General features: G+C 38.3%; 1 protein-coding gene across 8 annotated transcripts in view; it reads left to right on the top strand.

Annotated features, from left to right (window-relative positions):
- Positions 1–13,781, top strand: part of SCAI (suppressor of cancer cell invasion) — a 134,238-nt gene that overhangs the window by 99,245 nt on the left and 21,212 nt on the right. For all 8 annotated transcript variants that reach the window (XR_006607432.1, XR_006607431.1, XM_045082384.1 and 5 more), the window contains 5 exons: positions 1,993–2,094; positions 2,357–2,458; positions 3,169–3,247; positions 4,890–4,989; positions 6,916–6,997. Coding sequence is in view for 6 of the 8 variants with exons in the window: in XM_045082384.1 (XP_044938319.1) it covers positions 1,993–2,094; positions 2,357–2,458; positions 3,169–3,247; positions 4,890–4,989; positions 6,916–6,997 (465 nt within the window). In the remaining 2 variants the exon portion in view is untranslated. The remainder of the gene's footprint in view (positions 1–1,992; positions 2,095–2,356; positions 2,459–3,168; positions 3,248–4,889; positions 4,990–6,915; positions 6,998–13,781) is intronic.

The following is a 13,781-nucleotide window of genomic DNA, read 5'->3' as shown; positions in this document are numbered from 1 at the left end:
CTCCAGCAGACTCCTCCCCACAGAGTGCAGAGCCCCCACACAGGGCTCAAGCCCACGACCCTGAAATCACAACGTGACCTGAAACCAAGAGTCAGATGTTTAACCAACTGAGCCTCCCAGGCACCCCTATTTTCTTCTTTATAACTTTCTAAATCCCTATATTACTTTTACAGTCAGGCAAAGGGAGGAAGAATTATTTTTAAGTATATTCATCACAGCCAATATAAAATATTTTTTCATGACAGAATAGTTCCATGATGGTAAGGATTTAATGTACTAGAAATGTAAATTTACTGGAAATTATGGGATATCAGAAATGGGTCCCATGAATACCTTTTTCTGTATCATTATTTACACAAGTTTAAATATTGCATCCTTCCTGCACACCTTTCATTTTTGTTATTGGTAACTTTTTCTAGTATTTCTCCAATTTTGGCTTTAAAAGCTATTAATTTGCAGGATGCTTGGGTGGCTCAGTTGGTTAAGCGGCCGCCTTCAGCTCAAGTCATGATCCTGGGGTCCAAGGATCGAGTCCCGTATCAGGTTCCCTGCTCAGCAGGAAGTCTGCTTCTCCCTCTGCCTGCTCTGCCTCCTGTTCCCCCTGCTTGTGCTCTCTGTCTCTGACAAATAAATAAATAAAATCTTTTTTAAAAAAGCAATTAATTTGCAAATTTAATTTAAATTTTAAAATTGCTTGCTTATGGTCAGAAGACATTAACAGTGTCTCCAATAGAGACATACAGATGGCCAACAGACACGTGAAAGGGTGCTCAACATCACTCATCATCCAGGAAATGTAAATCAAAACCAAAATGGGGTATTCCTCCCTTCACATCAGTCAGAATGGCTAAATTAAAAAAATTCAAGAATCAACAAATGTTGGGAAGGATGTGGAGGAAAAGGAACCCTCTTGCACTGTTGGTGGGAATGCAAACTGGTACAGCCACTGTGGAAAACAGTGTGGAGGTTCCTCAAAAAGTTAAAAATACAGAACTACCCTATGATCTAGTAATTGCCCTACTGGGTATTTATCTCAAAAATACAAAAACACATATTCTGAGGGATACATGCACCCCTATGTTTGCTGTAGGATTATTTCTAGCCAAACTGTGGAAGCGGCCCAAGTGTGCATTGATAGATGAATGGATAAAGAAGAGGTTCTCTCTCTCTCTCTGTGTGTCTGTATAATGGAATATTAGTCAGCCTTAAAAACAATGAAATCTTGCCATTTGCAACAACATGGGTAGAGCTAGAGAGTATAATGCTAAGCAAAGTAGGTCAGAGGAGGACAAATACCATAGGATTTCACTTATATGTAGAATTTAAGTAACAAATGAGCAGAGGGAAAAGAGAGACAAACAAACCAAGAAACACACTGTTAACTGTAGAGAAAAACTGATGGTTACCCGAGGAGAGATAGGTGGGCGGACGGGTGATATAGGTGGTAGGGATGAAAGAGTACACTTGGCATGATTTAAAAAAAAATTTTTTTTTTAAACAACACATTGCCTCCCTGAAGTTCTATAGAAGTTTTATTCAAAACGGAGAGGGCTGTACCCTTAAACATCATATAGAGCCAAAATGTATTGACGAGGTTTTGAAATATGGGCCATAGCCATTTTCTAACAGTCTGTTTTGCCAAAAGTTAGCATGTTTTGAAGGACCTAATGTAGGTCTTTTTATTTAGATGACTGCTTTTCATGTTTCTGAAAATACTTGAGGAAGTTGATGGATTGGCAGAAATATAAATAAATGGAGAGATACGTGGTAACGCAAATAAACAAAATGTTAATGGTATAGGATCTAGATGATGCGCTCTGGGTATTACTGTACAATTCTTTTAGTTTTCTGTTTTTGGAAATGTTTTATAGTAATACACTGGGGAATAAAATTACCCGATGTCATCAATTACGCATGAATGTCTGGGGTACTATGTGGTCGGAGGCTTCTGGGTCTATGTTGCATTCATGGTCAGGTTTGTTTTCCTTGCAGGTTAAGTTTAGTGAACTAACTGTGGACATGTTCCGGATGTTACAAGCCCTGGAAAGGGAGCCAATGAACTTAGCCTCCCAGATGAATAAACCAGGAATGCAGGTGATTTTCTCTCTACATTTGCAATCTTGGTAACACTGTTTCTGCCTCTGCTCCTTAGGGAATGCTGTTAACTCAACAAATGCTGTGCATGTAAATAGAGAATTCTCTTGAGATACAGGAGAGATAAGCACAATAATAGTAACGTGGAGTAAAAAAAAATAAAATAAAAGCTATTTGATGAAGAGGATCATAAAAAAAGACATTGATAATTCATCAGTCAAATACAGTTCGTATGTGTCTTGTTTTCTGTGTGTAAATATAGGAATCGGCTGATAAGCCTACCAGACGAGAAAACCCCCACAAGTATCTGCTCTACAAACCAACCTTCAGTCAACTATACACATTCTTAGCAGCATCTTTTAAGGTATATATGATCCAATACTCTTTGCTATATGAGAAAAGTGTGCCCTGAGTAGAATCTGAGAGTCACTCTTTCCTTTGAATCTTTGAGTCAAGAATTTTGATGAAATAAGAAATTAAAAACTGCATTCAGAATATCTGATCACATTTATTTGGAACAGAAATTGCTTATGATGTTTTGACTCTTCCTTAACCGTTAACTAATGAGAATACTGACTAATCATCATTCTCCTTTCTCCAGGTTTTATTACTAAAGTACTTTGGGCATAATGGTCAGATTGCACAGGCATGTTGTGTGTTCAGGGAGCTCTGGGGAGCACTGTGGCCATCTGAAGGTCTGAAAGAACTGTGAGAAGTAGGGGATTCCTGCCAGCGCTTATGCAGAGAAAGCCATGGGCAGGAGTTGGTCTTTTAGACCTATGGCCAGGATCCTTACTTCTCCATTTCAAGGTTTGCAGAGACCATTCTCTAAATGACAAGGTTTTCAAAGCAGAGAATGAATTCAAGACTTTGGGCAATAATAATAGATTATAGATTTGTAATGATTCTTTGTTGCCTGAGCAGTTATGAGTTGGAACCTGCAAGAGTGGTTGAACTCCTGGAGAAGATGGCATTACTTTGAATTAGGTTCTTATTGCCCCTTTAACTTGAAAATGTCGGGATGTTCAATGAAACCGTTTGTTGTTTGGTGTATGTGATTTTCTTTAATTGCAGGAGCTGCCCGCCAATAGTGTGCTTCTGATTTACCTGTCAGCCACTGGCGTCTTCCCCACAGGTCGTGCTGATAGTGAAGGTACAATAAAGGAATGCTCCCTGTTGTGAGCAGGGCTTGAATTCTCTTTATTTTCTACAAGACGATGGCCCATAGCCCACAGACCATCCCAAGCTTTCCAGAGAGGCTTCCATATTTGAAACCTGGTCCCTTTGTTGAATTGGCAGTCTTGTAGATACCCCTGTCTGCTTTATTTAAGTTGCAATATTATACTTTGAAGTCAACAGATCACCAGCAAATTCGTATACTAAATGCATGCCTCATTATCAAGTTTGCCAAAGGCACATATATATTTAAATATATATGGAATAACCAAGCCTCCTGTTCTGCTTCACATCACTGAGTTTTTCTGGGCCTTTAGGGCAAAGGGGAATCTGGTCAGCGGCTTCATTGTGGCTAAAAGTCTTGGTAGAAATTAATGCACTCTTGTAACTGTGAAAGTTCAAGTCCTTGTCATGATTTTGTTTTCTGTCCTTTTTTTGGTTTTTATGGATTCAACCTGAAGAATATTGGGATGCTGTTTCAGAATCAAAACTATCCAGAATATATGAGTACAGAATATAAGAAATTGAGCAGAATAGATGAGTAACATGGATATAAATTAGGAAATTAAGTCTTTGGACAAAAAAAAATTGTTTTTCTTAAAGTTCTTAACATTTTCCTCTTCATCTGTTTGTTGAAATTTGCATTCCTTTATACAATGCATGTCCCTGCCATCTTCCTTGCATGACTTATAGGTCCTCTTAAAGTGTTAAAATGAAAAAGAAGCAAAATGAATCTCAGAGTCTTTTCATTGCAGTGATTCTTAAGGAATAAAACGTAACAGTGTTAAAAGTGACACGATCATAAATTGCTTTAAATTTTTTGGTAATGAAGTTAGTAATTTTATTTTTAAATAATTATTTCCTTGTTTTTAAACATGTACTGTTGAATCTGCGCCCCCATTTTGACATACTGATCTTATTTAACTTTTTCAAAGTATAATAGGTACTAACTAAATGGCCCTTTGAGAGAGATGATTCCTAACATCCCACAGTTAACAGTTCCATTTAGATAAGAGTTCAACTAAGCAATGTGACCAGTAGGAAAGGCTAACTTCAAAACCAAAAGTACAGTGCTGACATAATAGAGACAATAACAGATGTTTTTCACACACTGAAATTTGGCATTTCTTTTCTAAAAATGAAGTTTTTGCAATGAGAATTTTCAAGTCCCCCTCAAAATTTTCCCTAAATTTTATAATTAGTGGCTCACTTAGAATTACATTTAAGAAATTCTTAGGACTTAATTCTGCAACTTTCTTTCTTAGATAATTTGATTGAATTTGAGAGATAATTTTGCTTGAAATATAAAGATCATTTTGAACATCCCAGATCTACATCCCTTTTACTATCCAGAAAAATGGGGTGCAGTAGATTCTTGTCTTGTTTCTCATTTTATTCTGTTTGAAGAACTGAGGAATGATTAAATGATTTTTTAAAATGTTGAAACAGGCAACATGCTGAAATCATTTAAATACTGCATTAAACTAGAATGTTAAATTTTAAAGTGGTTAAAATATTTTGTAATTGTCTTCCATTTGTATCAGTAAGAGAGTCATATGAGCGTCAGATCAGTATCATTCTCCATCTGAAGTCTAGGATTCTTCCCTTTGTTTTTATAGGTCCTTATGATTTTGGAGGGGTACTTACTAATAGTAACCGAGATATTATAAATGGAGATGCCATCCACAAACGAAATCAGTCCCACAAGGAAATGCACTGGTATGTATTCTGGTGTCTCTCCCTGTTATAAAAATTATAGTTCTGTCTTAGAAAATACTAAGTAAATTGGGGAGTTTTTTCTAGTACTGGAAATACTCCCTCAGGCTACTATTAAGAACACTTATTTGGGTTCCAGCAATATTTCAGGCTCTGAGTGTCCTAGGAAATTAGAATTTTTGGCTGATACTCATTTTTAAAATTTTCATTGAGCCAGAGAGAACTTGAGTTGGGGAGGGGTCAAGGAAGAGGGAGATGCAGACTCCCAGCTGAGCAGGGAACCCGTCTCGGGACTGGATCCCAGGATTCCAGGATCATGACCAGAGCTGAAGGCAGACCCTTAACCAACTGAGCCACCGAGGCGCCCCCAATACAAGCTTTTTAAAAAAAATTTTTTTTTCCTTTAATTTATTTAACAGACAGAGATCACAAGTAGGCGGAGAGGCAGGCAGAGAGAGTGGGGGGGGAAGCAGGCTCCCTGCTCAGCAGAGAGCCCGATGTGGGGCTCGATCCCAGGACCCTGGGACCATGACCTGAGCCGAAGGCAGAGGCTTAACCCACTGAGCCACCCAGGCGCCCCCAATACAAGCTTTTTAAAATAAGGTTCTTTTGGTTTGATATAGTATAAATGAACTTAGTTGTATCATTTCAAGTAAATTTCATCCATGAAAGTTTGCTGTTTTTCTAAATACTGCACATTCATTACTTGGGCCAGTATTGGCTCCAGACTCTCTCCAGGTGAGGGATAGCCGTCTGGTTATAAAGGAGACTGGACTTGTAGGAAACTGCATTTCTAATCGCACTTTACAGAAAAATGTTAACTGTTCATATTGAAGAATGAGGGAAGAAGGGCAGAAAGGGAGGTGTTTCAAATTATGTGTATAATAGCTAACAGTCCTCCAAGTCATACATTGGTGCTGTCATTGACCTTGGTCATAAATGATTTATATTTGAAAAACTTATATTTGAAACCCATTGAGGTTCAACAATGATGCTCATTGACACACCATTTTATTTATATTCACATTTATATTAAGATTTTATACATATGTTGTCTGGTAGGCCATGAGAAAGAGGATACACACCAAAATTGTGACCTTGTTTAGTAGCGGTTCTCAAATGTTTGTTATTGGACTTCAGACCTTGGGGACAGTGGGTCTTCTGTGGGCCAGTGAATCTGTATGTTTAACAAGCACCCCAGCTGATCCTGGTGCAAAATATCCAGAGGAATCCTAATGGATAGTGAAAAGGGAGCCTCTACTTAGTATCTGTAATATTAAATTGTAGCATGATGTATTAAGAATCTTTAAAATAAATGAAGATTTTTAAAAGACTCACTGCAGTACAAATCTGATTGTGTTAGCACATCATGATTTCAGAACATTTTCTTAGAAGGAGTTTTTTTTTTTTTTTTTTTAAATTTTATTTATTTATTTTACAGAGAGAGATCACTAGTAGGCAGAGAGGCAGGCAGAGAGAAAGGGGGAAGCAGGCTCCCTGCTGAGCAGAGAGCCCGATGCAGGGCTCGATGCCAGGACTCTGAGATCATGACCTGAGCTGAAGGCAGAGGCTTTAACCCACTGAGCCATCCAGGTGCCCCAGAAGGAACTTTTTTTAAACAAGCACCTACATGCTGACTTGTGAGCTTTTCATGTTTTATGTTTAGTCCATCATTAAATCTGTAGATTTCTCTTTAGCTTGAATGTGCCTGAATAATTGTTCTCTCTGAATATTTTTCCATCTAAACTGCTAACTTGTCTCTTCCAGTCGATATAGACATGTTTCGCCTTTTGCCAAATTAATCTTTGTTTCTTGCTCTAAGCTGTGTTGAAAAAGAGATGGGAGCAGACCAAACTGAGGAGTAAGATTTCTGAGACTTGGCCGGTGCAGCTGCACAGTTAATCGTTGTTACCGTTGCTGTTTCCCTAGCCTTCATCCCGGAGACCTCTACCCTTTCACGAGGAAGCCCCTGTTTATTATAGTGGATTCGTCCAACAGTGTCGCATACAAGGTGAGTTCTACGTGCAGCATTGTGTGTGTTAGACCTTGTGGCACTATCCCAAGGTAAGCAGTCTTAACCCCAGCCTTTTTATTTTGTGTTATTCTTCAAACATTTTACGCAGTTTGTATTTAGTGTTTCTTTTCTTTTGAGGTTGTGCATGCTAGTCAGGATCTGGTGCTATGAATAGAGACAAGAAGAAAACGCATGAATGGACACTCAGTGGAAAATAATAAATTCTCCTGCAGGAAAAAAAAATTCAAGATTTCCAAGATCTCTGGTGGGAGGTTTATTTTTGTTATATAACCCAGAGTAATTTACTTCTGTAGAGGTAGGAGGATACAGGCAAATTTTATTTTCTAGTTTTCAAACTTTTCCCCTTTTATACGCCGAGTTGCTGGAGTTTACATGGAATTTCAATCCCATTTTATACTGTTACAGTCCAAATATCAACATAAATGGTTTTAGATGCACTTAACTTTTTAAAAAAATTTGTGACAGTAAGTAAAAAAAGATGGCCCTGAAGGCTGAAATAAGTAACAGGGATTTAAAGTGAAAAGACTTTGTTTTATATTTTGCTATTGAAGCAGTGGTTTTTCGATGACTGTGTAAAAACCGCCCGTAGTGCAATTAGAATTCAAACTACAATAATTTATGGAAAAATGAAAACAGAATCTTTGTATGTGTTTGGAATATTTCATTAGTTGGCAATATGCTCAAAAATATGCTAGGAACACAGATCTGCCAATTAAAACTATTTCTGTTGTGGGTGTTCATATAATTAGACGGAGAAGCAAATATTAGTAGACTTATTTCAGGAGAACAATGGAAATACATGTCTACTAGCCAAGAGATGATCCCAAGCATATGGTTGCCATCCAATTTTTGTGTTTTAGAGGTAGTATCTGAATTTCCAGGGCATCCAACCCACTCTAAATTTTTCGCACATATCCTGCTACCCGTTCTGTCAAGTTTGACATTACAACTTTTGATTTTAGGAAAATTACCTGTATACTTTTGTAAATCGTGTGTGTGTTGTTGCTTTTAATCTTTTTGAGAGGGTAGGAAGCTGCTGAAGGAAAGAAAAGCTTGATTGGCTAACTTATTTAAACCTGTAAACCCAGAAGAGTCCAGGCATTTTATATCTTCACAGAATTCAGAGGAAGCATTCAGTGTCTTCGTCGATAAGAAGGAATCATTTGCTACAGTTTAGTGGTGTGACAGAATCGCTTGCTATACCAGGTCAAGTGTACTACTGAATAGGATCTAGCATGCATTTTGAGTATTTTAGCCATCTATTAATTTCTCTCAACTTGATTGGATAATATTTGATACCACCTTTTATAGGCTCAAGAATACCATTCATTGTACGTCCCTGCTATTTTCCAAAGTGCTGTTTGGATAGAGAATGAGTACTGAATGCTGATTTTTAAAAACACCATTGTGCATCATTGGAAATGTATTTATCTTAAAAGTATATCATGATTTAATTCAAAATTTCGATATTCTGACACCGAGGATAACAGTGCATTAATAGAAGGTTCTTCTGTTTGCTTTTAATGGCACGTGGAGTATCACTCCTTTCAAAAATTAAATTGTCCAGAACAGACTTGTTTATGTACCAGGCAAATTAGAGCACGGCACAGACAAATTTGGTCTTCTTAAAAATTAGTACTGTTCGGTACCTCTAAATCAAGTAGGCATCCTCTGTGTTGATACATGAAGGTGTCGGATATATACTTCTCCCCCGCAGAGCATGTGTGAAAAGTCTTAAATTACCGTTTTACACATTTCTAATGAGAAAGAACTCTGTGACTGATGTATTATTTCTCGAGTGCCAATTTTGCTGTGTTTCCTGAACACGTTTGCTCATGTTTCTTTATATAAGTACCAACATTTCATGTATATCTCTTCATTTAAATATTCTTTATTTTTATGGAAGTAAGTTATGCATGTAGTTTAAAGCTGTAGTTCTCAAATCTTTCCATGTATCAGAAACATTCGGGTCCTTCTCAAAACTATCTCTCCTTGGGCCCCAGCTCGTGTGATCCTGCATCGCTTGAGCGGAGGTGGATCTTGGGTGTCATTGCAATTCCAGTGTGGGTCAAGGTGGGGACCCTCAGTCAGCAAGTTCCCACACATATTACCAAAAAGGCCTGCCCTCACTTGCCTTCTTCCAGAGGCCACCAGTTACATCTTTGTAGCTGATTATTCGGGTGCTTAGCCATCATTTTTCTAAATAACATGCTCATATTGATATTTCTTGATTGTTCAGTTTTAGGCATTATGTCTTACTATCTCAATCTGGAACAGAAATTCAGCTCTTTCCTCTTGCTATCCCCAGCTCACAGTTATACCTTTTACCTTGACTTCTAACATGATTTTGATTCACTGAATATTTGGTGCTTATATTATAATGACTAGAAAATGTGTTTAAAATCCAAGCTGTATAGTAAACTTTTTCTTTCCTGTGCAACTTCCTGCTTTCCCTAGAGCAAACAATTATGTAACGTTGTTCCTTGTTTTTGTCTGAACGTCGCATTGATTCAGTCCCCAATCTGCACACCAGTCGCCTACTTCTTTCAGAGTCTTCAGATATGTCTTTCTCTTAATTTTTCTCTTGGTGCCGAATTATTCCCCACTCCCAGAGCCTCTGAATGGTGCCCTTCACGGAGACCTCATCCCAAACCTCATTTCATTATTATCTTGCGAAGTCTTCATCTCTTCTCTGTTTCCCAAATCCCCGTCTGTCTTCCTCTTAGACGCCCATTTCATTTGCTTTCATTTTGTTGCAGCATCTCCAGAAGCTACTTCCTAGGACGGGTAAACAGGAGGTAAAATATTTGAGGTCTTGAGTGTCTTCAGTTCTTCTTTAATTTACCCTCATGCTTGAATGATTAGATCAGAAATTATTTCCCTTCAGAATTTGGAAGGGTTTGTTGTATTGCTTTCTAGCTTGCAGGATTTCCTAAGTGGTAGAAAAGCGTTCTCATTCTTGATTCTTTTATGTGACCTGTTTTCAATCTTAGGAAACTCTGGAAACATCTAGGATCATCAGTTTGAGCTCCGGTGAAAACTCCATTAAGAAGTTTTCTACTTCTTAAATAGGATGCCCTGGTCTGGGTTTGCTTATTCATGCAGCTTGGCATGTACATCACGAGTGCTTTCAACATGGAAACTCCATCTATTTTCTTGAGTTGTCCCATTGATTTCCTCTCCCCATTTTCTCTTTTCTATCTTTTGGGACCTTGGAACCATCTGTCACTCCTATATTGGACCTTATAGTCTAGTACTCCGATTGTCTTGCCCTTTATTTTCCATCTCCTGCTCTTTTTGCTCTTTAGGTAATTCCATTGCCTTTATCTTCTAACCTGTTAGACTTCTCATTTGTTTTTTGGATGTTTTTTCATAAAGATACAGATTTGTGTGTGTTTATAAGACGTATGTGCATGTACATATATAATCATCTTGGTTGACATACCTTCTCTAACCTTTGAAAATATCAATGATCATTGTAAAATTCTCCCTGCATGGTATCTTTTCCTCTATGTTGATTTGTTTCTCTTTGGTTTTGTCTATATATTTCATGATAGAGACTTTCCTCAGGGTATCGTAATGTTTGTTTGCTCAGATTTAAGAGAGGAAGCTAGCACAATGATTGTTATCTCTGAGGTTGTACATAGAGCTTGTCACACTGAGATGCTTGGTGCGATGATCTAGTTGGACCACTTAGCTGGGTAATCTCTGATGTCAGTATCTTCAGGTCTTTCTTCATGGTCTTGTCATTTTCACCAGAGCAGGTTCAGTTCTTCAGCTTAGAATGTGAGGATCTGACTATCAGCACTATGCTTTGTTTTTGCTAAAGTCTGTATGTGTGTTTATGTTTATATATTCATGGATCTTTATGTCTCCACTGCCTTACACTTAAAATATTCTTGGTAATATGTGTTGAATGATTAAATGAAGGTATGCACTATTATCTTTATTCTGTAGATGAGGAACCTTTGCCTATGGAGTTTAAGTATTTTGCCTAATTGATTCCAGCAGCCATTCTCATTTCAAAGCCCAAACTCTCTCAACACTTAGCGAAAGAGGAGTTTTGCATGCTAGTCCAAGCGTCATTTCGGAAGACAGTGATTGAAATGCCAAGATGTGTAACATGTATAGTAGGAGTAAGGTAAACCCCTCGGTCATTCTGGGCAGTGAATTTTAGTTCTTTTAGTTCTTTTAGTTCTTGTAGTTCTTTTAGTTCTGCTTTCTTTTCTTTGGGAGAAGAAAACCCTTTGAATATTTAAATATTTGTGACAGAACTGGATCTCTGCCAACAAACATGAATTATGCATTTGTCAAAACAGTGATATTTGGGCACCTATGTGGCTCAGTTCGTTAAGTGACTGTCTTCAGCTCAAGTCATGATCCCAGAGTCTCAGGATAAAGTCCTGCATCAGGCTCCCAACTCCATGGGGAGTTTGGTTCTCCCTCTGACCTTCTCCCCTCTTGTGCTCTCTCTCACTCAAATGGATAAATAAAATTTCTTAACAAACAAACAAACAGTGATATTTATATAAACAGCCCCATCCTAAAGTATTTGACTAATGGCTGCAGATTGCTGCAGTCTGTTAAGACATTCACCTGCCTAACCAGAGCGTGTAAGAGCTCTTCTGCCAGTCAGCCACACTCATTCCATTTCTTTTTTTTTTTTTTTTTTAAGATTTTATTTATTTATTTGTCAGAGACAGAGGGAGAGAGAGCAAGTGAGTACAGGCAGACAGAGAGGCAGGCAGAGGCAGAGGGAGAAGCAGGCTCCCTGCCAAGCAAGGATCCTGATGCGGGACTTGATCCCAGGACCCTGGGATCATGACCTGAGCTGAAGGCAGCTGCTTAACCAACTGAGCCACCCAGGCGTCCCTCATTCCATTTCTTCTTTACTACTTTGAAAGATAGTCTCTCTCTCCTTTTTTTTTTTTTTTTTTTTTTTTTTTTTTTTGGTGATCTACAATTATATTGTGGTATGTCTACATTTTATTTCTTTATACTTAACCTATTGGGATTTGTTGGATTTCTTGAATTATACGTTGGAGTTTTTCATTATTGCTGGAAAATTCTCAGCCATTATTTCTTCAGACATTGGTGGTACCCTGGCATCTCTCTCACCCCCTTCTGGAACTCATCATACATTCATATTCATTAGCACAGCCTTCTTGCTGTGTCTTCCACATCTCTTAACTTCTCTTCTACATTTTTCTGTCTTTTTGTGTAACATGTTGACATTTGGATAATTTCTTTGTTCTGTCTTTCAGTTCAAAAATTCTTTCTTTAGCTGTGATTAACTTTCTTCTAAACCGATTTATTGAGTTTTATATTGGTCATGTCTTATTTCTAAAAGTTCTGTTTGGTTCCTTTAAAATAACCCGTTACCTTTTTATAGTTTCCTCTTTTCTGTTTTTGAGTTTGTTCTTTATTTCTTTAAACTTAATAAGCATACTTATTTATTATTTATTATCTATCTGATAATTCTTATACCTGAAATCTGCTTTTGCTGCCAAAAGACACCCTTTGGTATTTTTGTGTTCTTGAATGCTTGATGACATTTGACCAGTTTCTTCTCATTATCCTTAAAACGATTTGTGGGAAATTCACTGAGCCCTAGAATGAAGATACTTTCATCCAGAGATAGTGTGTATCTGCTTTGGCAAGACACCTGGAGACATGACTGTGTTGGGACCATGTTTTTAGGATTATCTTCATGGTATGAATTTGAGCTGCAAACATGAGAGGGGGAGCTTATAATTACAACCCTCAGGCACTGTGGTGTTTTTGTTTGTCTCTGCTCTGTTCACTACTGAGAAAATTTTCCTTGCAGACACCTTGAGGAGTAGTCATGGGGAAAGGAAGGTACAAAAGTTTGGTTTTGGTTCATCTTTACATGAAAGGTATAACCCTTTAGGATTCCAATTTAACAGGGCCGGGTTCTTACCAGACTCCCATCTTAGGCAGACCCTGCTCTCAGGGATCCTTTTCTTTGGATTAGATCTTTAAAACCTAACTTCAAGTTGTTCGATTGCCTCAGTGCAAAAGAGGTCTGGAGTCAGCTGATTTTCTCAGTTTCTTCTGCTGGTTTTTCCACATCTTTGTAAGCTCCTGTCAGTGGAATGTCCCTGGCCTCTGTCTTAGTGCTCTTCTTTTCCAGCTACAACTCATTCACTTGATGCCCTTATTTAGTTTCATGACTTTAATTATGATCTCTGCTCTGACAGTTTCTAAACCTGTCTCCAGCTCTGACCACTCGCTGTTACTGCAGACTCAAATATAATCTACCTACTCCATATCTCTGATTGGTAATTTTAATAGAGATTGCAAATTTCACATGCCCAAGACAGAATCCCTGGACCTCTTCCATCTCCAGCTTTCCCCAGAGCAGTTAATGATTTTCAACTTCTATAGTTGCACCAGCCAAATCCTTGGTTTCATATTTGCCTCCTTTTCCCCTCATACCCCACTTCCATTTCAGGCAGTCCTCTTGGCTGTAACAGATACACCCAGATTCTTACCATCTCCGCTCCCCTCACCCTGGCTGATGCTGTTGCTGTTTCTGCCCTGAACTATTGCAGCAGCTCCCTGCCTTCTGCCCTTGTTCTCCTGTGGAGTGTGCCTGTACGTCAGATCATGTCCCTTCTCTACTCAAAATCTCCAGAGGCTGCTCATCTCACTCAGAGTAAAGGCTTCATGTTATCTGCCCTCACATGCCCCCTCTTCCCCTCGGAGTCACTTCTGAGCTTTTCTCTTGCCAATCTTC

The sequence above is a fragment of the Mustela putorius genome, unplaced genomic scaffold, assembly GCF_011764305.1.
Source record: "Mustela putorius furo isolate JIRA1106 unplaced genomic scaffold, ASM1176430v1.1 tig00000596_pilon_pilon_pilon, whole genome shotgun sequence".
In the NCBI taxonomy this organism is placed as follows: Eukaryota; Metazoa; Chordata; class Mammalia; order Carnivora; family Mustelidae; genus Mustela; species Mustela putorius.
Note: the sequence above shows the minus strand (reverse complement) of the source record. Positions and strands in the feature narration are given on the sequence as shown.